The sequence below is a fragment of the Ovis aries genome, chromosome 1 (genome assembly GCF_016772045.2).
Source record: "Ovis aries strain OAR_USU_Benz2616 breed Rambouillet chromosome 1, ARS-UI_Ramb_v3.0, whole genome shotgun sequence".
Taxonomy (NCBI): Eukaryota; Metazoa; Chordata; class Mammalia; order Artiodactyla; family Bovidae; genus Ovis; species Ovis aries.
This window is the reverse complement of record NC_056054.1, coordinates 179121623-179145803: the sequence shown is the minus strand read 5'-3', so window position 1 is coordinate 179145803 and position 24181 is coordinate 179121623. Positions and strand designations below refer to the sequence as shown.

Below are 24181 nucleotides of genomic sequence, written 5' to 3'. Positions count from 1 at the left end.
GGTCCCCCTGAATGAGTTCTGAAGAGTGAGAGAGAGTTAACCCCGTGGAAAGGGAGTGCGAGTGTGACAGGTGATCCAAACTGAGCATAAGGAGAGGCCGGGACTGTATGCGAAGACAAGAGCTTCGTTTTAGGATGTGTGGGAGATGTGAGAGGAGAAAAGACTGCAAGAAAAAGTCAGCCAGGCTACCCGGAGCGAGGAAAGGGCCTGAGTGCCATCTTTTGAGGGAGGAAGTAAAGTGTGGAGAGCTAAACTCTATCTATATATCTGGGTAGGAATGATTGGAGGGATAGAGTTCGAAAAGAGGTTTTGTTTCCCTTTGATCCGTTTTCCGCTAGCCAGAGTGGGTTGGCTAAATACCATCATAATTGACCTTGCTTAAAACCTTTCAGTGTTTCCTGTATGTTTTTAGGATAGTGTTCAAATTGCTGTGGTGCTCAGGGCCACGTTCTGGCCTCTGCCTTTCTCTTTGTCCTCTTTCTAACCCTCTCAAATATTTGTTAGTCAAACAGAACCTCTCAAACCCTTTGTGAATGCACTCCCCCGCCCCCAACCTGGAACATTCTTTCCCCCACTTCTAACTTTTATTCATAGTTCTGCTCTCAGCTTAAACATTTTTAGGGGAGTTGGAGGAGGTGGCCTTTTCTCACTATTTACAGCAAGTTGGGTATTTCTTTGATACTGAATTTCCTTCCAACATTAGCCTTTTATTGCAATTGCACATTTAATTGTGTTCTGACACGTTAAGTTATGTGAGCGTCCACAGTTATTCAGCTTCCTCTGTCTCTGTTGCCTGGCTCTTGGCAGGTGCTTTCAAAATAATAGATGGATGACGAAGTGGGTGAGAGACTGTGTGAAAGGAAAATCCATTAGAAATAACGAGAACCTGTAAAATGCATTCATGGTAGAGATGAAGAAGAGGGGACATGAGAGAGATACTGGAGGGAAAGAATGAATAGATTCTGGTATCTGATTGGCTTTGAGGCAAGAAGGTGATGCTAAGGTTTTAAACTGGAGCAACTAGAAGGATAGTAATTCTGTAGTTCAGCATTATTCAGCAACGTTTACTGACCAAGCCAGTTGTATATCAAGAACTAGAGATGGTAGGGAGCTGTATATTGGCCATACTGTATTTGAAATATTTGGGAGATGTGCGCAGAAGCCAGGTTAGAAACAAGCATTAGGGGTTTGAGGAAAGGTGTGACTCTTTGACACTCATTTTCACAGTGCATTTGTGTGCCCAGTGCACTGATATCTTTGCTCAAGGGTGTAGGTGAGATCGCTGAGGGAAGATGTGAACTCTCCTTTGGTGATCTAGAAAGTAAGCTCTGTGACAACTGACACCATATTAAACTCATTTATTATTATGTCTCCAGTGTCCAGCCAGGGCCTGGCATGTGTAGACTCTCAAAAACAATTCTTGGACATAGAGAGAGGGTGTCTGATAGAACGAAGAGAAGACTGGCATAGAACTGAGTGAAGATCCTTGATTACATAGAATGTGAGGAGGTCCTACAGAGCCTGTGAAGAAAAAGAGAAAAGAATAGGAGAGAAACCAGGAGGAAGTGTGTCATGGAAGCTAAAAGAGGGGCAAGTTTCCAGGAGTGGGCGTCCGTAGAGACGGAAAGGGCCAGAGAAATAGGAAACCAGTAGGCCAGAGAAATAGGGACCAATAATTTTAGCAACTAGGAAGCTATTAGTTTTTAGATTTTCTCCAGAGGAACCCAACCCAGATTTTCTATGCTAATTTTAATTAATTTCTATGCTAATTTTATTATTTGACTTGTTAGCCCTGTAGACCATTAGCCTATCTCTGTAGTTTCACATTTCAGCATGTAAACTATAGCTCCCTTATGGCACCTGGTACCTGTAAGTGGCACAGAATCCCCTTCTTAGACCACAAAGTCTGATCCTTGGTCAATTATTGCTGATGTTCAAGAGAACACTTTACAGCACGTGAGTAGTTCCTGTATTGCAAAAGTTTGAAGTGAACTGGGGATTAGTAAATCCAAGTGCTGAAACAGGCTTCTCCTTCGTGAAATTGGTTGGTGAAGGGAAAGTCAGAGGTGGGACAGCAGCTTCGTTATCCTGTGGTGAACTTCGCCATTCACAGGCTGGATTTTAGAGTTGGCCAGTGCTTTCATTTTCTGTTGTCCGTTTTTCAGTCGCTCAGTTGTGTCTGATTCTTTATGACCCCATGGACTGCAGCATGCTAGGCTTCCCTGTCCTTCACTGTCTCCCAGAGTTTGCTCAGACTCATGTCCATTGAATCGATGATGCCATCCAACCATCTCATCCTGTTACCCCCCTTCTCCTCCTGCCCTCAATCTTTCCCAGCATCAGGGTCTTTTCCAGTGAGTCGGCTCTTCACATCAGGTGGCTAAAATTTTGGAGCTTCAGCATAGTCCTTCCAGTGAATATTCAGGGTTGATTTTCTTTCAGATTGACTGGTTTGATCTCTTTGCTCAAGAGACTTTTCCAGCACCACAGTTTGAAAGCATCAGTTCTTCAGTGCTCAGCCTTCTTTATGGTCCAACTCTTATATCCATACACTATTATGTACGTTTTCTATGTTGTATAGCAAATTATCACACGCTTAGTGGTTTAAAACAGGACACATTTATTATCTCACAGTATCCATAGCTTAGCTGGGTACTGTGATTAAACTGTTGGAGTCTGTATTCTCGTTTGGAGGCTCAACTTGGGAATAATCTGCTCTAGGCTCATTTCCTTAGGTTGGCAGATTGATTTCTCTGGGGCTGTGTGAGTTCTCAGCTTCTGACCAACTTTCTGCTGGAGGCTGCCCACAGCTCTCGGAGTTCCTTGACGCATGCTTTTTTCATTGAGTGTCACAGCATGGCAGTTTGCTTCTTCAGGGCCAACAGGAGAGATTTCTTCTGTTCTTTTTTCCTAGGAGAAAGACTTTTATAACAGAATATAATCACTGGATGACATGTCCACATTTGCTTTATTTTGTTGGGTAAAACGAGTCACGGGGAAAAGCAAAACAGACTCAGAAAGCTAGTCATAGGTCTTGCCCAAACTCACGGGGAAGGAACTGTAGAATGGCACAACTCGTTGGGGCTTCATGAACACAAGAGACACGGGTTCAATCCCTGGGTCAGGAGGAGGACATGGCAACCGCTTCAGTTTTCTTGCCTGGAAAATTCCATGGACAGAGGAGCCTGTCAGGCCACACAGTCCATGGGGTTGCAAAGAGCTGGATATGACTGAGTGACCAAGCGCGCACACAGCTCATTGGGAGTCATCTTAGAATGATCACAGCCTGCTTTGCTAGGCTAAATTGAAGTGGAAAAACGAGGCACTAGTATATACTGTCTTAGTCCATTCAGGCTGCTCTAACAAAATGTTGGAGACTGAGTAGCTTATAAGTAACAGGAATTTATTTTGCATGGTTCTGGAGTCTGGGAAGTCCAAGATCAAGGCGTGAGAATGGCCATATTCTGGTGAGGGTCCTCTTCGTGATTCATAGCAAGCCCCTTCTTGCTGTATCCTCACAAGGTGTAAGGGACTAAGGATCTCTTTGGAGAACTTTTTTTTAATTGCATAGACATTTATTAAGATATTTATTTGTTTATTTGCAGTAGGAATATTCTAGACTTTGGGACTGTGCTCAAAGGTGGACCAAATATGTGATTCTGTGTATAACAAAACATATTTTAAATTTTCAAAGATAAACATGGAAATACAAGAGTAACTTATAAAAGTCTCTTTTCTAAGAGCACTAATCCCAGTCTTGAGGGCTCTGCCTCCCAAAGGCCTTACTTCCCAAAGGCCCCACCTCTTTACACCTTTAGGGGCTAGGATTCAACATATGAATTTTGGGGAAACACATTCAGACCATAGCATGTACTACCTTCATTTGCCACTGTATTTGTTTGTTACCTGAATATGGTTTCTTTGGATGTAACATTTTCTTATGCTAAAATTGTTTAACGGTTCTCATTTACACAACTAATACTCAGGCATTTAATCTATTACTTATATTAATTTTGATATCTCTTTGCCTAAGAAAAGCTCTTATATTTAAATATGTTGTATCCAATGGTGACCATCAGAAGTCACCATTAGTGTACAAATAGCTATGATAAAAAATACTCAAATTCCGATATTATATTGACAGCCTCACCATCTAAAGAAACAAGTATATGGGCCCTTTGATTGCTCATAAACCTTTGAATACTTCAGATTCAAGGATGGTTTTTCAGAATTGAATCTGGTGGAATTTCAGCCTCTGAATAAATATAGTATTTTAAATAATATAACTTGAAATAAATTATTTTAAGAGTAACATAGGTTCATTGTAGAAAGCTTAGAAAATACGGAGCCAACCAGAGATAACTCAGTTTTAGTAATGTTTTCTAAAAGGTACATCATTATAATTAGATCTGAGTGTCGCTCCCAGCTCTGTCCATTATTATTTGTGCGCCTTAGAGTAATATCTCAAAACCCCTGCTTTTCTCGTTGGGGAAAGGAGGTTAAACATTGTTGCTGACATCATCATCATTAATCCTTAAATAGAACTCAGTATGTTCTAGGCAGGGGTTCTAAGCACCTTATGCATTTACAGCTAGTGGCAAAGCTGGGATGTGAACCCACACAGTCTGGTTTTACGCTATACTCTTAGCTACTGAGCTCTAGTGTATCTTACGGCACTACTCTCATTGGGTTGTGGGATTAAATGTGAATTGTTTAGCACAGTGTAGTCACTCAGTTGTGTCTGACTCTTTGCAACCCCATGGACTGCAGCACGCCAGGCTTCCCTGTTCATCACCAGCTCCTGGAGCTTACTCAAACTCCTGTCCATTGAGTCGGTGATATCATCCAACCATCTCATCCTCTATTGTCTCCTTCTTCTCCTGCCTTCAGTCTTTCCCAGCATCAGGGTCTTTTCCAGTGAGTCAATTCTTTGCATCAGGTGGCCAAAGTGTTGGAGTTTCAGCTTCAGCATCAGTCCTTCTAATGAATATTCAGGACTGATTTCCTTTAGGATTGACTGGTTTGATCTCCTTGCAGTCAAGTAAGTGCTCTATTAATAATGTATGTATATTAACATCATTGAGAATATACTGTATATGTTTTTGCATTATAGTTTTCACACTGAACTTTCTATGTATTTCCCTACATTCTTCATAATATAATTTTAATGAGTACATAGTTCATCATATAGATTACTGACATTTTGTGATTCCTCTTTGTTTTTGCAGAGTAAATTGAAGATCTAAGTGGCTAAAGAGTAAAATACATTAGAAACTGTTTTTGAACAACTGTTAGATGTTTTCCATATTTTTTATAGCGGCTTTATTGAGATATGTCACATACCATAAAATTTAGCCCTTTAAAGTGTACAGCTTAAGTTTTTTTAGTACATTGATAGGAGTTTTGAAACCATCACAACTAATTCTAGGACATTTTCATCCCCGGCAAAAGAAACCCCATATCCACTAATCTATCACATATCTCTATGGACTTGCTTATCCTGAACATTTCATGTAAATGGAATCATATAATACGTGACCTTTGGTCATATATTGGCTTCTTTCTCTTAGCATAGCCAAGTTGTAGCATGTATCAGTAGTTCATACCTTATTATTGCTAATTGATATTATATAGTATGGATACACAATATTTTATTTATCCCTTCTTCAGTTAGTGGATACTTGCGATGTCTCCACTTTTTGTCTATTAAGAATAATGTTGTTTTATATACATACGAGTTTTTGTGTGGACATAAGTTTTCAGTTCTTTTGGGTATGTAGCTAGGACTTGAATTGCTGAGTCATGTGATAACTCTGTGTTTTAACATTTTTAGGAATTGCCAAACTATTATCCAGAGTGGTTATACCATTTTACATTTCCAGTAGCGATATATGGGAATTGCAGTATCTGCACATTCTTGTCAAAACTTATTTACATCTTTTGATTATAACTATCTTGGTGGGTGTGAGGTAGTAAGCATCTCATGGTTTTGATTTGTATTTAATGACTGGTGATCTTAAACATCTTTTGGCATGTTTATTGGCCATTTGTAGTACGTTCTTTCGGAGAAGGCAATGGCACCCCACTCCAGTACTCTTGCCTGGAAAATCCCATGGACGGAGGAGCCTGGTAGGCTGCAGTCCATGGGGTCGCGAAGAGTCGGGCACAACTGAGCAACTTCACTTTCGCTTTTCACTTTCATGGATTGGAGAAGGAAATGGCAACCCACTCCAGTATTCTTGCCTGGAGAATCCCAGAGACAGAGGAACCTGGTGGGCTGCCATCTCTGGGGTCGCACGGAGTTGGACACGACTGAAGTGACTTAGCAGCAGCAGCAGCAGCAGCAGCAACAGCAGCAGGAGCAGTAGTATGTTCTTTGGAGAATTATCTAGTTGAATCCCTTAGCCATTTTAAAATTGGATTTTTTGTTGTTGAGTTTTGAGTTCTTTATGTATTCTGGATTAGTCACTAAGGTTGTGTCCAATTCTTTACAACCTCAGGAACTGAAACCAGTCAGGGCCCTCTGTCCATGGGATTTCCCAGGCAAGAATATTGTAGCGGGTTGCCATTCCCTTCTCCAGGGGATCTTCCCAGTCTACAAGTTACTTATTAGATGTATGATTTGCAAATGTTTTCTCCCATTCTTTTGGTTGTCTTTTCACTTTCTTGTGTCCTTTGGAGCACAAAAGTTTTTGGTTTTGGTGGAGTCCAGTTTATTTTTCCTTTGGGTCCTTGTGTTTTTAGTGTCATTTCTGAGAAACCAGTGCTTCATCCAAGGTTTATGAAGATTTATGCTTATGTTATTTTTCTAGGAATTTTGTACTTTTTGCTCTTACACTTAAGTCTGTGATTCATTTTAAGTTAGTTTTTATGCTTGTTGTGAGGTAGGCAGTCTTACTTCATTTTTTTTCATATAAATATCCAGTTGTCCCAGTACCATTAATTAAAAAGACTGTTCTTTTCCCATTGATTTGATTCTTGGCACTCTTGTTGAATATAAACTGACCAAAGAGTATAGTTTCATTTTGGTCTCTTGGTTCTGTTCTATTCCATACCTTTTAAAATGACATATATGGCTCTCACATTTACTGTGTGACCTTCATAGTCAATTAACTCTTTGTCTCGTAGTTTTCTCATCTGTAAAATGAGAAAATACTTAATGGGATTAGTGTTAGGATTAAAGGCAATGATACATGTAAACAGTTTAGAATACTCCCTAGCTTATGGAAAGTGGTCAGCAGCTAATTCCATCATTATTACCACCACCACTGTCAGCATCATCAGCATCATCACTATCACCATAATAACTTGATGTTATTCTCCAACTTGTATGTGATTCATCTCCTTTGCTGGATTGTACACTCTGACAATCGATATCGTGTTTAAAGAGTGAATTGACGGGATATATGTATATAAGAAGCTAATTCACTTCTTGGTACAGCTTTGCAAAGCAACTGTACCCCAATTTTTTTTTAAAAAAAGTGAATGTGGTTGCTAACAGTATGGGCCAACTCTTGAGAAATACTTGGATTTAGTCATCTTTATCACAGTGCACTAAATGATTTTTTTAAAAAGAGGTCTCTAAGAAAAATATGCAAGTCTTTGTTTTAGGGTCATTTGGAGTAAGGGGGTCAGCTGAAAAGTTTTGTAATTTTTCAGGTGTGTAAAGAAGTTCTGGGATAGGAGTCATGTGTATCTATTGCTTTTTAAAAATCGTGTATGTGTTCTCCAATCCTAGTGTTCAGGCAGTGTGAGTCTTGTTCTAATTTTGTATAATGTTTAGTCTAGTGCCCTTAGCATTGCTATTTTAAGAGTGGCAAGCAACTGTTGGCAATTTTCAGATTCTAGCTTAGTATCAATAATGACACCCATTTAGTATTATGTGAAAAATGTACTAGAGATGGTATCATAACTCACTCATTCTCTAAAATTTAGCCACCTTTATTTTTTTTTGCAATTTTTAAAAATCTTTTTTTCTTAATTTAAACTTATTTATTTTAATTGGAGGCCAATTACAATATTGTATTGGTTTTGCCATACATCAACATGAATCTACCACGGGTGTACACTTGTTCCCCATCCTGAACCCCCCTCCCACCTCCCTCCCCATACCATCCCTCTGGGTCATCCCAGTGCACCAGCCCCAAGCATCCTGTATCCTGCATTGAACCTGGACTGGCAATTCGTTTCTTATATGGTATTATATATGTTTCAATGCCATTCTCCCAAATCATCCCACCTTCACCCTCTCCCAGAGTCCAAAGATTGTTCTATACATCTGTGTCTCTTTTGCTGTCTTGCATACAGGGTTATCGTTACCATCTTTCTAAATTCATATATATGCGTTAGTATACTGTATTGGTGTTTTTCTTTCTGGCTTACTTCACTCTGTATCATAGGCTCCAGTTTCATCCACCTCATTAGAACTGATTCAAATGTATTCTTTTTAATGGCTGAGTAATACTCCGTTGTGTATATGAACCACAGCTTTCTTATCCATTCATCTGCTGATGGACGTCTAGGTTGCTTCCATGTCCTGGCTATTATAAACAGTGCTGCGATGAACATTGGGGTACACGTGTCTCTATTTTAAGGTAAATACACATGTGTCTGGTAGTGATTTTGAGTGTTAGATGCTTCGAAACGAGCCCCAGCTATCTCTTGCTCTCCTTCTCCTACATTCATGTTGTCCACGTGGAACTGACATTTCCTCTATTCATCGAGAATTTGTGTAATGGGCGACAAAGCTTGTGACTTGTTCTAAATCTCTGCTTTAGATTGTAACTGCTGCATTCCTGGAGTTCTTTATTAGTCACATATATTTAGTTTGTTGACTTGCTATCATAGTTATATGATAGCATAACATAGATGACTTTTATCATAGTTATCAGTGTCAGCATTCTAATAACTGTGAGGGGAATGAGCCAAGGCTTTTGGTAGCCTGTTCCTTTCATTATGCTTAAACATGTCTTCTGATATTTAAAAATTTATTTTCCTAGATATAATTTTCCCTCTCTGGTGATGATTAATTATTAGTTTTTCATGTATTAAAAAAAATTGATATGATTATTACTCCTAGATGTCATTTGTCCGAGTGAACCGTTATGGTCCCCGTGGAGGAGGAAGGAAAACACTGAAAGTAAAGAAGAAAACATCTGTGAAGCAAGAATGGGATGTAAGTCTAGGAAGAATAATATGCGGTTTTCCCTGGTGGCTCAGTTGGTAAAGAGTCTGCCCGCAATGCGGGAGACCCGGGTTCTATCCCTGGGTTGGGAAGATCCCCTAGAGAAGGAGATGGCAATCCACTCCAGTATTCTTGCCTGGGGAATTCCATGGACAGAGGCGCCTGGTGGGCTACAGTCCATGGGTCGCAAGAGTCAGACACGACTGAATGACTAACACACATAACATTACATGGAAGGAACAGACATGATGGCATGACCCTAGGCTCTCAGGATGGTTCTCTGAATGGGGTTAGCATGCAGTACAGTGGAATGTGTTTCTGGGCATGTGATAGCCTAGGTCTTAGAGGGAAGAGCAGATGCCTTTGTAGAGTTTTTAAAGAATACATATGTTGAGGCTATAACTTCCACCTCCTTTGAAGAATTGAAATCTTAAAGAAGTGGGGAGTGTGTTTTTAAAAAGTCCCGCTACCTCCACTTTGAGAACTCACTGCTTTAAGGCAACTCTTAGCTAACTTATGTCACTGTTTTAAGGCAACTCTACTTAGCCTGAAGTGTGACATTTTTTGGAACATATTTTAGATTTGCCCATAGCAACCCTTGATACCATAATCATGAGATTGGTATTTTTGACTGAAAAAAAGTGGGTAGTCCTTGCTCTATTATCAAATTCTTTTTTGCTCACTTCCAGAGACTTGTCAGTTTCAGTACAAAGGTTCTCATAAGATACAAGACAAGCCTCAGGTATCTGAGGCATGATCCCTGACTTCTACCCTGAGTATCATGTGGTATTATCAAGGGGATTTTCTCTTTTGGAGCCTGGTTCTTTGATTTAGACATGAGACTTTAGGTGCCTTTACTTTCTGTTGTGGAAAGTGACTGGTCAGGGACTAGTATGCATCTTAGGGATTCTTTCAGAATTAGAATATTCTCGGTTGTAGCCAATCACTCTAGCCACATCTGCTGGGAAAACTGACAGCCTTAGAAAGTGGGAGAGATGGATTTCTCTTTGTTTAGATTGCTTTGTTGTCATCTGCTTATAAAATAGTAGAAGGATGTGACTCTAAGGTAATGAAACTGATTAAAAAGGAAAGTATAGCATAGATAATGTAAAGCTGTCCCCTTCAGAGTGGGTACTTTGGGAAGTTCCATATGTAATTTGATAGGCTGCTGTTGCTCAGAGTATAATTAAAAGCCATCATTTGCAATTGCATTCAGAACCTTCCTCATTTACTTTGTATTATCTCCGGTGCTGAAAGAGACTTTGTTTTTTGAAGGCAGACTGAACTTGAAAGTAGTTATGGGTCTTTTGGTGTGAATGGTAAATGAGAGAGGAGAGATGAACTGAATAAAACTGTTGTGATGAAAATATTGAGACGTTTTCTGAAATAGCTTGTAAATTTGATTTAAAGGCAATTTCAGAAGAAAATACTGTTGATCCTTGAACAACATGGGGTTAGGGGCACTGACCCTGTGCACAGTTGAAAACCCACATCTAATGTTACGTTTGGCCTTCCAGATCTCTGGTTCTGCATCCGTGGGTGCAACCAAATGTGGATCTTGTAGCACTTCAGTATGTGTTTATTGAAAAAAAATCCACGTTTGTAAGTGGACCTGTATAGTTGAAACTCATGTTGTTCACATATATACAATGGAATATTACTCAGCCATAAAAAAGGAATGAATTTGAGTCAGTTCTAGTGAGGTGGATGAACCTAGAGCCTGTTACACAGAGTGAAGTAAGAAAGACAAAAACAAATATCATATATTAACATATACATATAATATAGAAAAATGGTACTGATGAACCTACTTTAGGGCAGCAGTAGAGATGCAGACATAGAGAATGGACTTGTAGACACAGTGGGGGAAGGAGAGGGTTGGACGAGCTGAGAGAGGAGCATTGAAATATACACATTGCCACATGTAAAATAGACAGCCAGTGGGAATTTGCTGTATGACAAAAGGAGCTCAACCTGGTGCTCTGTGACAACCTAGAGAGGTAGGAAGGGGTGGGAGGTAGGTGGGAGGTTCAAGAGGGAGGGGACATATGTATTCCTGTGGCTGATTCATGTTGATAAATGGCAAAAGCCAACAAAACTTTGTAAAGCAATTATCCTCCAATTAAAAATAAATTTTAGAAAACCCTATACTGTTCAAGAGTCAGATGTAGTTTTAAGCAATATTAGTATTAATGAAATTATATTTTCTCCCATAAATATATTTCTAAGCATACCACTCAGTTCAGTTCAGTTCAGTTCAGTCACTCAGTTGTGTCTGACTCTTTGCAACCCCATGAATCGCAGCATGCCAGGCCTCCCTGTCCATCACCAACTCCCGGAGTTCACTCAAAGTTATGTCCATTGAGTTGGTGATGCCATCCAACCATCCCATCCTCTGTCGTCCCCTTCTCCTCCTGCCCCCAATCCCTCCCAGCATCAGGGTCTTTTCCAATGAGTCAGCTCTTCGCATGAGGTGGCCAAAGTACCAGCTTTAACATCAGTCCTTCTAATGAACATTCAGGACTGATTCCCTTTAGGATGGACTGGTTGGCTCTCCTTGCAGTCCAAGGGACTCTCAAGAGTCTTCTCTAACACCATGGTTCAAAAGCATCAATTCTTCGATGCTCAGCTTTCTTTATAGTTCAACTCTCACATCCATACATGACCACTGGAAAAACCATAGCCTTGGCTAGATGGACCTTTGTTGACAAAGTAATATCTCTGCTTTTTACTATGCTATCTAGGTTGGTCATAACTTTCCTTCCAAGGAGTAAGCGTCTTTTAATTTCATGGCTGCAATCACCATCTGCAGTGGTTTTGGAGCCCAGAAAAATTAAGTCTGACACTGTTTCCCATCTATTCCCCATGAAGTGATGGGACCAGATGCCATGATCTTAGTTTTCTGAATGTTGAGCTTTAAGCCAACTTTTTTCACTCTCCTCTTTCACTTTCATCAAGAGGCTTTCACTATATACCTGAATTTTTGTTACAGTTATTAAAATAATTCTCATGATCTTATCATTGTACCTTGTATTTTGCTTAATCAGTATGAAAGGATAATGGCTTTAGTATATAAAAGACTTGAGCTAAATATTACCTGTGGCCCAAAAGTTAGGTCTTAGAGTATATCAGAAGTTTTTCACTAGACTCAGTTCTCTTGGAATTAAAACTCTACGTTGCTTTGCTTCCTGCCTTACCAAACACAATGACTGAAGTCATTTTGGAAAGGGCCAAATGGTGGGGCTGCTACTCGGAGCTGTGCAGGCTGTGCACTGCACAAGGCCAAGGGGCACTGTTTGCATGGCCTAGGATATTGGCGGAGCCTCCTGGAATTGTGCATTGTGGAAGCCCTGCCATGTTGTTTTGTTGCCTTTTTACTGGAATGACTGTTTTCACATTTTATGAAGTTATGTTGTTGTTGAGTTGCTAAATTGTGTCTGACTCTTTGCCACCCCATGGACTACAGCATGCCAGGCCTCTCTGACTTTTCATAACTTATGAAGTTACACAGTACCCTCAAAATTCATCTCTTGTTATGATAGGATCTATGCTTAAAGTGTTGGCATGTACACAAATTGAACCTCTCTTGATCACACTTTATCTTTTAGGAATCTTTAGTGTTGCCTCGTTCAATGGAATATAGTTTGAAAACTACAACTTTAGTTAAACTAACTTATTTTGAATTACATGCTACCCTGTGTTATTTTTTGTTTTAATATGATGGATGCCTGCTTGTTGAATTTAGTGCTTAATTTCTATGAAACACTTAATAGTCTGTTATTTTCTTTAAGACAACTAAAAATAATCCATGTTAATCTTTAAGTTGAGAATTTAATTCTCAAAGACTCTTTGGTTTCAGGACTTTGAATCCATTTTCAGCCATTAAAATCCAGCATGTAGTACTATTTTGTAAGAAACCTTTTGCTTTTTAAAGAAAGTCCACTTTTTTTTTTTTTTTTTTTTTTTTGCAGAACACTGTGACTGACCTGACAGTTCATCGGGCAACTCCTGAAGATCTGGTAAGTTCACTATGGAAAGTTAAGTCATTTGTTCAATGTCTTAGTTGATACTTGGTTTTTAACCCACAGAATAGAAAGCATCTTACAAGCTGTTCAGTTATTTTTAATCTTCAATTCAGTCGCTCAGTTGCGTCCGACTCTGTGATCCCATGAATCGCAGCATGCCAGGCCTCTCTGTCCATCACCAACTCCCAGAGTTCACCCAAACTCATGTCCATCGAGTTGGTGATCTTATCCTCTGTCGTCCCCTTCTCCTCCTGCCCCCAATCCCTCCCAGCATCAGAGTCTTTTCCAGTGAGTCAGCTCTTCGCATGAGGTGGCCAAAATATTGGAGTTTCAGCTTTAGCATCAGACTTTCCAACGAACACCCAGGACTGATCTCCTTTAGGATGGACTGGTTGGATCTCCTTGCAGTCTAAGGGACTCTCAAGAGTCTTCTCTAACACCACAGTTCAAAAGCATCAATTCTTCAGCGCTCAGCTTTCTTCACAGTCCAACTTTCACATCCATACATGACTCCTGGAAAACCATAGCCTTGACGACCTTTGTTGGCAAAGTAATGTCTCTTTTCAATATGCTATCTAGGTTGGTCATAACTTTCCTTCCAAGGAGTAAGCATCTTTTAATTTCATGGCTGCAGTCACCATCTGCAGTGATTTTGGAGCCCCCAAAAATAAAGTCTGACACTATTTCCACTGTTTCCCCATCTATTTGCCATGAAGTGATGGGACCAGATGCCATGATCTTCGTTTTCTGAATGTTGAGCTTTAAGCCAACTTTTTTCACTCTCCTCCTTCACTTTCATCAAGAGGCTTTTAGTTCCTCTTCACTTTCTGCCATAAGGGTGGTGTCATCTGCATATCTGAGGTTATTGAAATTTCTCCCAGCAATCTTGATTCCAGCCTGTGCTTCTTCCAGCCCAGCATTTCTCATGTTGTACTCTGCATAGAAGTTAAAGAAGCAGGGTGACAATATACAGCCTTGATGTACTCCTTTTCCTATTTGGAACCAGTCTGTTGTTCCATGTTCATTCAGTTCTAATTGTTGCTTCCTGACCTGCATATAGGTTTCTCAAGAGGCAGGTCAGGTGGTTTAATCTTACCTATGTCTATATAAAATCAAAAAGTGTATGTCCTTGACTTCCTTATTTTATTTAGGAATAATAATTAGCATGTATTAGAATTTCATTAGATAGGTTCAGTTTACAGTTCGGATGTCTCTAAGTCCAGTATTGTCCTGTCCACATTTATTGTCTTTTCCTATCTGTAGATACACTAGCATTATTCACCATTACTTACACATACAAACATACTATAATAATTTGTTCCTTGACCGTGCCATGTATATTTCCACATCTGAGCCCCAGGTCATGCTATTCTATTTATTTGGAATGGTTTCCCTACTTTCTTCTCCTTCTGTTCGAATCTTTTTGCTTCTTTATCGTAGTTCAGGTTTTACTTTAAAAAAGTTTCTACTATAGATTTGTTATTTTTTAAACAGCTTTATTCAGATGTAATTCACATAACACAAAGTCTACTCTTTCATTGCTTTTTAGCATATTCACAGAGTGGTGCAACCATCATCACTTTCTAATTTTGTAATATTTTCATCACTCCCTCCCCAAAGTAACCCTTCCCCCATTAACAGTCACTTTCTGAGCCATGCACCTCCAATCCCTGGCAACAATTAATCTGTTTTGTCTATGGATTTGCCTATTCTGGGTATTTCATATACATGCAATATAGTATGTTTCTCTGTATATCTGGCTTCTTTGTTTTAGCGTAATGTTTTCAAGTTTCATCTATATTATAGCATGTATCAGTACTTCGTTCCTTCTTATTGCCAAATACTATTTCATTTATGGATATACCATGTTTTATTTATCATCAGTTGTTGGACATTTGGGTTGTTTTCATTTTTTTTTGACTGTTATAAATAATGCTGCTGTGAATATGCATGTACTAGTTTCTGTGTGAACGTATACTTTTAGTCTCTTGAGTGTATACCTGGAAGTGGAATTCTAAGTCATATAATTTTTCTATATTTAATTTTCTGAGGAAGTTCCAAACTATTTTCCAAAGTGGCTGTCCTGTTTACATTCTCATTAGCATGTATGGAGGTTCCATTTGTTCCACATCCCTTGCTGATATTTGTCATTATTGTCTTTGTGGTTTTAGTTCACCTAGAGGTTATAAAGTGGAATCTCGTGGTTTCAATTTGCATTTCCCTAATGACTAATGATGTTGAGTATCCTTTATATATACTTATTGACCATTTGTAGTATCTTCTGTGGAGAAATGTCTGTTCAAATCCCTTAGCTATTTAAAAATTGCCAGAGGAAATATGTGACAACTATGAATTGGGCTTAGTGAAGAGAGGGACTTAAAATATAAAATAAAAGTAAAATTGGATTATTTGTGTTTTTATTGAGTAATAGTTCTTTATATAGTCTTGATATTTCTTATCAGATATATGATTTGCAAATGTTTTCTTCCATTCTGTTGATTGTGGTTTTACTTTCTTGATGGTATCCTTTGAAACATAAAAGTTGTAAATTTTGTGAAGTCCAGTTTATCTTTTTTTTAGTCACTTGTATCTTTAGTGTCATATCTAAGAAATCGTTGTCTAATCATGGTTCACAGATATTTACTTCTGTGTTTTCGTTTAGGAGTTTAAAAGTTTTAGCTTTTACGTTCCATCCATTTTGAGTTAATTTTTGTATAAGGAGTCCATCTTCATTCTTTTGCAAATGGATCCAGTTGTCTAAGCACCATTTATTACAAAGACTATTCTTTTCGCACTGAATTGTCTTGGCAACCTTGTTGAAAGTCAGTTGTCTATAAATATGAGGGTTTGTTTTGGACTCAAATTTATATTCCATAGGTCTCTGTGTATCCTCAGGCTAGTGCCATACTCTCTTTGAGTTTTGTAGCAAGTTTGAAGTCTTATTCTTTGAAGCTGCCCAACAGTTCCTTTCACCTCTGAACTGTTGTACTTACTAGCTACATAAGACATTGAGTATATGCCATCTAATGCATGGCATTTATCTTTAGATGTATATGTCCAATCTCTCTGGGCATATTATTAGTGTTTTTGATGGATAAAGGCCATATCTTATATGTCTTTGTGGGCCTAGGAATCTTAATCATAGTAGGTACTCATTAAATGTTTGTTGAGGATAATAATGATGCCCAAATGACTTAAAATTCTGTATTATGAAAAATTTCAAACTCATGTGGAAGTAGAGACAAAAGGAAAAAGAGCTACCATATACTGTTCACCTAGATAAAATAGTTGTGAAAATCTTGCCATAGTTGTTTCATTTATCACACCCTTTACTTCTTCACTGAAGCATTTTAAGCAAAGCCCAGAGGACATGTTATTTTGTCTGCTAGCTTGTTTTATTATTTTATTTTTTGGCCGCACCCTGTGGCTGGTGGGATCTAATTTCCTGACCAGGGATTGAACCTGGGCCACAACAGTGAAAGCCTGGAATCCAACCCACTAGGCCACCAGGGAACTCTCTGGGTCTACTAGTTTTAGATACTTCTTTTTTAAAAAATAATTTTTGAAAATTTAGGAGTTGGTGAACATTTTGATCGTGAATATGAGTTCTTTGCTCTTGAAACATTCTTTCATATATTTTTCTTTTATATAGATCCGTCGTCATGAAATACACAAATCAAAGAACAGAGCATTGGTCCACTGGGAGCTCCAAGAAAAAGCTTTGAAGAGGAAATGGAAGAAGCAGAAACCAGAAATTTCTAATCTTGAGAAAAGGAGATTGTCTATCATGAAGGAGGTAATGATAAACTGCATTATCCACAGAATTAGAAAGCGAAGAAGAGACAAGTAGATGGCTCTCTTTCCCCTCGTATCTGTTGACGTTGGAGAGACTTTAATCATTATCATGTCCTTATACAGTGGTCTCCCTGGAGAAGGGAGTGGCAACCCACTCCAGTATTCTTCCCTGGAAAATCCCATGACAAAGGATCCTGCCAGGTTACAGTCCATGGGGTCACAAAGAGTTGGGCATGATTTAATGACTGAGCACGCACAAAGGCACACAGTGATGTACAGGTGGTCTTTGGATGAAGGAGCAGAGTGAGGATTACAGTCTAGTTTCATAGTTTAAACTCCTGCTGGTAAATTGGGATGACCCAGAGGGATGGTACGGGGAGGGAGAAGGGAGGGGGGTGCAGGATAGGGAACACGTGGCAGATTCATGTTGATGTATGGCAAAACCAATACAATATTGTAAAGTAATTAACTTCCAATTTAAATAAATAAATTTATATTAAAAAAAAATTCCTGCTCTACAGCTTGCTGCTGCTGCTAAGTTGCTTCAGTCGTGTCCGACTCTGTGCGACCCCCATAGACAGCAGCCCACCAGGCTCCCCTGTCCCTGGGATTCTACAGCTTACTAGCTGTATATTTGAAAGAATGTTTTAGGAACAAAGAACTTATAGTCACAGTCAAAATTTTCTTACTAGCTCACATGGTCACTAGCCATGTGGCCTTAAATTACTGACTTCTCAGCCTGAATTTCCTTATTGTAAACTGGAATAACACTACTTGCCTGATTGTATTATTATGAGATTTCAGTGATAAAATACTAATAAAGTGATTAGTATGGTCCTTGGCACATAATTAGTGCTATATATATATATTTAGGCTGCTATAATTGTTTTTCTCGGTTCAACAGCCATGCTGTTAAATTATTTTGCAAAAAAAAAAAAAAAAAAAAAAAGTGTGCTTGTCATTTGCTTTTATTTCGTTTAATCTTTTGCCAGATGTAGGGTGTTTGAATAAGTAATCAGAGCGTATAGGAATAAGCAATATGGAAAATAAGAAGAAACTACAGAAGAAAAACCTTTTTATTTGGGCTGAAATCATTGTAAAAGAAGTGCCCTTTTTCTTCTTGTTCAGTGTTGGCGCTTATGACACTTGTCTGTCTGGGTGACCTACTGTAGCTTCAAGTCACATTCTATGTTTTGAGGAATTTATTAGGCTTCCTAGTGAAATATGAACGTCTTGACTTTCTATAACATGAGAAGAATTATATCTCCCAAATAAATGTTTGCACAAGCTTGTAAAAAGAACAACGGATTGAGAGAGAATGATTCTTTAGAGGTATGTATCTTTTGGTGACCTTAGATAAGTCACGTGCTTTTAAATATTATGTGGTAATTCTCCGTGAAAGAGCTGAGAACACAGCTCTGGCCAGGGAAAAGGGTGACTTTGAGTCACCCAAAAGTCACTTTGAGGTGACTCTGGGCTTTTGTTTCCCCTCCCTAGTGGTCCCTGCTCACGTCCCGAATCTCTTATACCTGGTAGTTGTGGTAGAATTAGGGGTTGAAGAGGAGTGGTCAGAGAGGGTGAGTGAAGTTTCTTTGCCTTCTCTCTGTAATGCTGCTTCCTCATATTCTCCTGTAATGTCTCTCAACCCTGATTCTAATTTCCATTAAAAAAATTCCCATTCAAAAAACAGTATCTGGATTCCGACATACTCATACTCGGATATTCTGGTTCAGTGGATCTAGGATGTGGCCCTTCTTGGGTATTTTTTAGACTTTTGCTATGTAATTTTTAATATTTCGCTAGGGCTGAGAACCTCTGCTATTAGTGGGATTTAGACATTTCCATTTAACAACATATTTTGGAGGTTTTGCTGTGTTGGTATTTAGAAATCTACCTTTTCTTTTTATTGGCGAGGTTGTATATGGATGTACCACAATGTATTTATCTAGTGCTTTATTGGTGGACATTTGGGATGTGTGTTAGAGTATGTACAGCATCTGGGAGAAAAAGGCCCCAGAATATAGTGGTTTAAAAAAGTAGAAATCTGTTCCTCTTGTATGGAACAACTCAGAGGTACATGGTAGTTGGTAGAGAGCTCTCCAGTCCTTTATTACAGGGCATCCATGTCTGACTGCACAGCGGTTGCTCCTGCTTCCTTGAGCTCTTTCCCAGGCAGCAGGAAGAGCGTAAGATAGTACATGCTGCTCCTTTTATGTATCACCCAGAAGCTCTGGCTTCTCTCCATTTTCCAAAACTTCATCAAGTGACCATTCTCACCTACGAGGGTGGTTGGGAAATTAGCTGTGTACCTGGCTAACTTGGAAGTTTCACTGTTAAGGAGAAAATGGAAAGAAAGGATATTAATGGATAAGTCTGTCACCCACAGAATATTTCCTGCCTTGTCATGGAAATAATGTAATGAATATCCTTGAATATGTTTTTGAGTACATGTGTAAATATATTGGGGCCTTCCCAGGCGGCTCTAGTGGGAAAGAACTTGCCTGCCAGTACAGGAGACATAGAGGTGTGGGCTTAATCCCTGGGTCAAGAAGATCCCCTGGAGGAGGGCATGGCAACCCACTCCAGTATTCTCGCCTGGAGAATCCCATGAACAGAGAGCCTCGCGGGCTACTATGAGACCATGGGGTCTCATAGAGTCAGACATGACTGAAATGACTTAGCCTCGCATGCATGCATAAATAGATTTGTAGGATAAATTCTTGAAAGTGGAATTGCTGAGTCAAAGGATACATACATCTATTATTTCAATGTTGCTGTATTATGTCTAATAAGGGATGTCAGGGGATCAACTGAAGAGGCCTCCTTGGGCCTATCCACCTGGGTTTCATCATGATGTGTGAGAGCTACCAGCACCCATTCCCAAGAAGCTCGGCTCCTAGATCAACCTAAATTAAGAGAAAAGCTGTTTGACCAGCGTAATCTTAGATTTCATTTGCTGTATGATGCACCCGTGCTGTGGGCATCAAGCAAGCAAGGGTCCAAACCCAAATCAGAGACAGCAAGGCTTTGATAAGGATTTTAATCATCCCAACAATATAGTAACTAACTTATAGTCTCCTTAAATTTTCCCAGTGCTGTCTGGGAACAAAACTGTTAGCATGAGAAGTTTCAAATACTGTTTGTTAAGGGACTTTTATCTTTTGAAAATCCAATATATGTTCTATTAATACCACTCATAAGTTTGGCTTTGTGCGCTACAAACCCATCTGGGGAAGTAATATATACAGATGGGCCTGCAGAGATTGATTTTCCTATCATAAGGGTGAGTTTTATCATAGAGAAGTGGTAAAGAAATCCAGAAAGAGGAAGAGAAAACCATTGCACTGACCTCTGGCCACTGAAGCCATCTGCCACCAGGAGCCTGTGCAGGGACCAGCAGGGAGAGGGTTTCAGGACAGTGGATTTACTGGAGACCTCACTATAATTAACCTCAGGTCTTAAAACAACTTTTTAAATTGAAATATAGTTGATTTATAATGCTGTGTTGGTTCCATGTGTACAGCAAAGTTTGTACACATGGAACAAAGATTGTTATGCATGTATATGAACATTGGGGTGCATGTATGTATCTTTTTGAATTAAGAGTTTTCGTCTACTCAGGATATATGCCCAGGAGTGGGATTGCTGGATGATATGGTAGCTCTGTTTCTAGTTTTTTAAGATTTTAGTCACCAGGGACCGGTTTCATGGAAGACCATTTTTACACAGACCAGGGGCAGGGGGATGGTTTCGGGATGATTCAAGAACATTATATTTACTGTGCACTTTATTTCTGTTGTTACTGCATCAGCTCCACCTTAGATCACCATGCATTAGATCCCAGAGGCTGGGGACCCCTGTTTTAAGGAACCTCCATACTGTTCTCCATAGTGGCTGCACCAGTTTACATTCCCACCAACAGTGTAGGAGGGTTCCCTTTTTTTCCACACCCTCTCCAGCATTTCTTATTTGTAGACTTTTTGATGGTAGCTATTCTGACTGGGGTGAGGTGGTCCCTTGTTGTAGTTTTATTTGCCTTTCTCTAATAATTAGCAGTGTTGAGCATATCAGGTCTTGGTATGGTAAAGTTATTCCTCAACAATCTGCTTCTGACAATTTATATTTCTTTAATTTGATAGGATGTCAGTGCCTCTTTAAAAAACTAAAACAGTAAACTTTTAAAACTGCCATTAAGAAATATACCTTGTATAATTTTTCTAGTGTAAGTGGTAGATTATAATGCTCCATGCATTTTCTTTCTTAAACCCTTACTGCATGCACTGCAAGATGGCTAACCAGGGATGGAAATTTAAGTTGTAGTCATGTTCTCAGATATCCCGAGAGTTGTAGACAGATTTGCAGTGTGTCAACAACCTTATAACACCGTGTGTGTTGGGGAAGTGGTTGTACTTCATTTATATATAAGGAAACTAAGTTTAAAGAGGTTGGATTTTGCTTGGTATCTCTTGACTGGGCCTAGGATGCCAGTCTTCTGACTCCAAATGTGCTCTTTGCCTTATGCCATTCCAAAGCTTACTCTTTGTGGAAGGACAGATTCAGGACTTTATTCTCACCACCTTGAGCCAGCCAACCTGCTTGACTTTAGCAGGGGAAGTAGGGGAAAAAGAATGTGACTTGTTATTTTTCTTCATGTCAGAAAACAACAACCAAGGTCATATTATATACTTGTTTTCATGGTCCAGAGAAATTCTGGTTAAGAGCATTTTTTCCCAGATGTTTTGATTTGAATCAGTGTTGGGAACTGGTCAGTTTCCAATTCTGAAACTCCTTTCAACCCAAGCATGCCATCTGGTGGCGGTGGGTAGAGTTCACTTCTTTTACTCTACTCTGTATCCTTGCTTGTAAGTAGGAAAGTTCCTGAGTTGAAAGTACATGATCAGAGACTCTGCTGTAATGGTATTTTTTGAGTTCTCATTTTTCCAGGATGAAAACTGGAGGAGAATGGATACATGAATATGTGTGACTGAGTCCTTTTGCTGTCTACCTGAAACAACATTGTTAATCGGCCATACTCCAGTACAAATTAAAAAAAAAAAAAAAAAAAAAGGCGTGTCTCAAAAAAAAAAGCAAACCAGCTTGTTTAAAAATGCAGAAGCGTCGCTTTTTTGTTTATTGCCCCCCAACTCAGGTCTAACATTGTGTTTTTTAAGTTGTGGGTCATGACCCATTAGTGGATTATGAAATCACTTTAGTGGTTGAAGCACCAAAGATTCACACATCTGAGTTTATGGCTCAAAGATTCATATGTTTACTGAGTTTTTCAACTGTGGATCACAACTTGTTTATGGATTATGAAATGGAGTTAGTGGGTTGCAACCATCATTTGAAAAGTAGAAAATAAAAAGAAAGTATAAGAGCGGTTCTCAAAGAGTAGGGTTAAGCAAAACTTTTATTTTGGTCTATATTTACATTTACCTTTACATGTGTGTGTGGACTGGGTCATACTTTAATAATGTATTTCTTTGGGTTGAAGCCAAGCATGTAAAGTCCTCTCATTTCCTTCTCCAGGTATTGTAGTGGCTCAGTGGTAAAGAATCTGCCTGCCAATGCAGGAGACGTGGGTTCAGTCCCTGGGTGGGGAAGATCCTCTGGAATAGGAAATAGCAACTCACTCTAATATTCTTGTCTGGGAAATCTGCAGCCCACCAGCCTGCAGCCCACCAGGCTCCTCTGTCCGTGAGTTCACAGAATCGGACAGGACTGAGTGATTTCACTTACAGACTAAACAACAACAAATTGTTGTAATAGCCCCATCTACTGGTGCTTAACAATATTGCCACTGAGGGTTTTAGATTATTTTTATGCTCCTGAACAGGCTTTTCCTTTGTGATTTGTCGAGTGTATATGTGTATATATATATATTTTTTTTTCTGAGTAATAATGTTTATCATTAACACGTCTAGATTCTTTCTGATCAATACCAGCTGCAGGATGTATTGGAAAAATCTGATCATTTGATGGCTACAACAAAAGATCTATTTGTTGATTTTCCTCGCAGGCGCACAGGTAAAGTATTCACATCAAACAAAAGTTTCTTTATCTTATTAACCACAGCTCACACCGGCTGTTTGAAAGAATAGCATGTTACAGTAAATGTGAGTTGCTATTATTAAAGATTTTCATATGATGATTCACTTATGGCAGTGTAGAGTGCATGTGAAGCCAATTTAAACGAAACAAAATCATCATGGCTCATTTTCCTTCTGCAGGATTTCCGAATGTAACAATGGCTCCGGAGTCCTCTCAAAGTCCCACTGTGGTCAGTCAGGACCCTGTCACCCAGGCCATCCGTAGCGAATCTGTTATAGAGCCTCAGGTAATGTGCTTTGCTCACAGCCGTAATGCTCATGCTGAAACTAAGTTGATGTAGATTGGTATTGTGGTCAACATTTCAAAAGCTTTAATATCGAAATACTGAGATGTGGTTGCTAGAAATATTCTTACTCAAGCATGTTGCCCTTTCGGTGAGTGATGCTTATACTAAACGAGATAGGACTGGAGAATAGTAGCTAACCTGTATTGAATGATTACCTTGGAGGTAGTTACTATTATTATCCCCATTTAGCAGATGAAACGGAGAAGGCAGTGGCACCCCACTCTAGTACTCTTGCCTGGAGAATCCCAGGGACAGAGGAGCCTGGTGGGCTGCTGTCTGTGGGGTCGCACAGAGTTGGACACAACTAAAGTGACTTAGCAGTAGCAATAGCAGCAGATGAAAAACAGACTCAGAAAAATTGAGTGACTTGTCCAAGCTGACATAGCTAGTTAGCATGAGAGATGGCACTCAAATCTAGGCTGTCTGGCGCCGTAAGATTATAGTCCATGGGGTCACAAAGAGTTGGACACGACTGAATGACTTAGCATGTATATATGCGTGGGCTTCCCAGGTGGCTCAGTGGTAAAGAATCCGCCTGCCAGTGCAGGAGTCACGGGTTCAATCCCTGGATTAGAAAGATCCCCTGAAGGAGGAAATGGCAACCCACTGCAGTATTCTTGCCTGGAAAGTCTCACAGATGGAGGAGCCTGGCAGTCTACAGTCCTGTAGGGTCACAAAGAGTTGGATATGACTGAGTGACTGAGCAAGCATGCACAGGACTCAATACCTGTTTAATGCAACTTTCGAAGTTATTTATATCTTCTATGAAAAAAAAGAGAA

At 39.4% G+C, this 24181-nt stretch overlaps 1 protein-coding gene across 5 annotated transcripts in view; it reads left to right on the top strand.

The window, feature by feature from the left end:
- SPICE1 (spindle and centriole associated protein 1) overlaps nucleotides 1-24181 on the top strand; it is a 60964-nt gene that overhangs the window by 486 nt on the left and 36297 nt on the right. For 3 of the 5 annotated variants that reach the window (XM_004002926.5, XM_042231483.2, XM_042231479.2), the window contains exons 2-6: nucleotides 9080-9175; nucleotides 13156-13203; nucleotides 16862-17005; nucleotides 22929-23031; nucleotides 23235-23341. In XM_004002926.5, the coding sequence (XP_004002975.3) occupies nucleotides 9080-9175; nucleotides 13156-13203; nucleotides 16862-17005; nucleotides 22929-23031; nucleotides 23235-23341 (498 nt within the window). Of the gene's footprint in view, nucleotides 1-9079; nucleotides 9176-13155; nucleotides 13204-16861; nucleotides 17006-18132; nucleotides 18337-22928; nucleotides 23032-23234; nucleotides 23342-24181 lie in introns of those variants that run through there. The other 2 variants (XM_060417738.1, XM_042231488.2) reach the window with 1 other exon arrangement.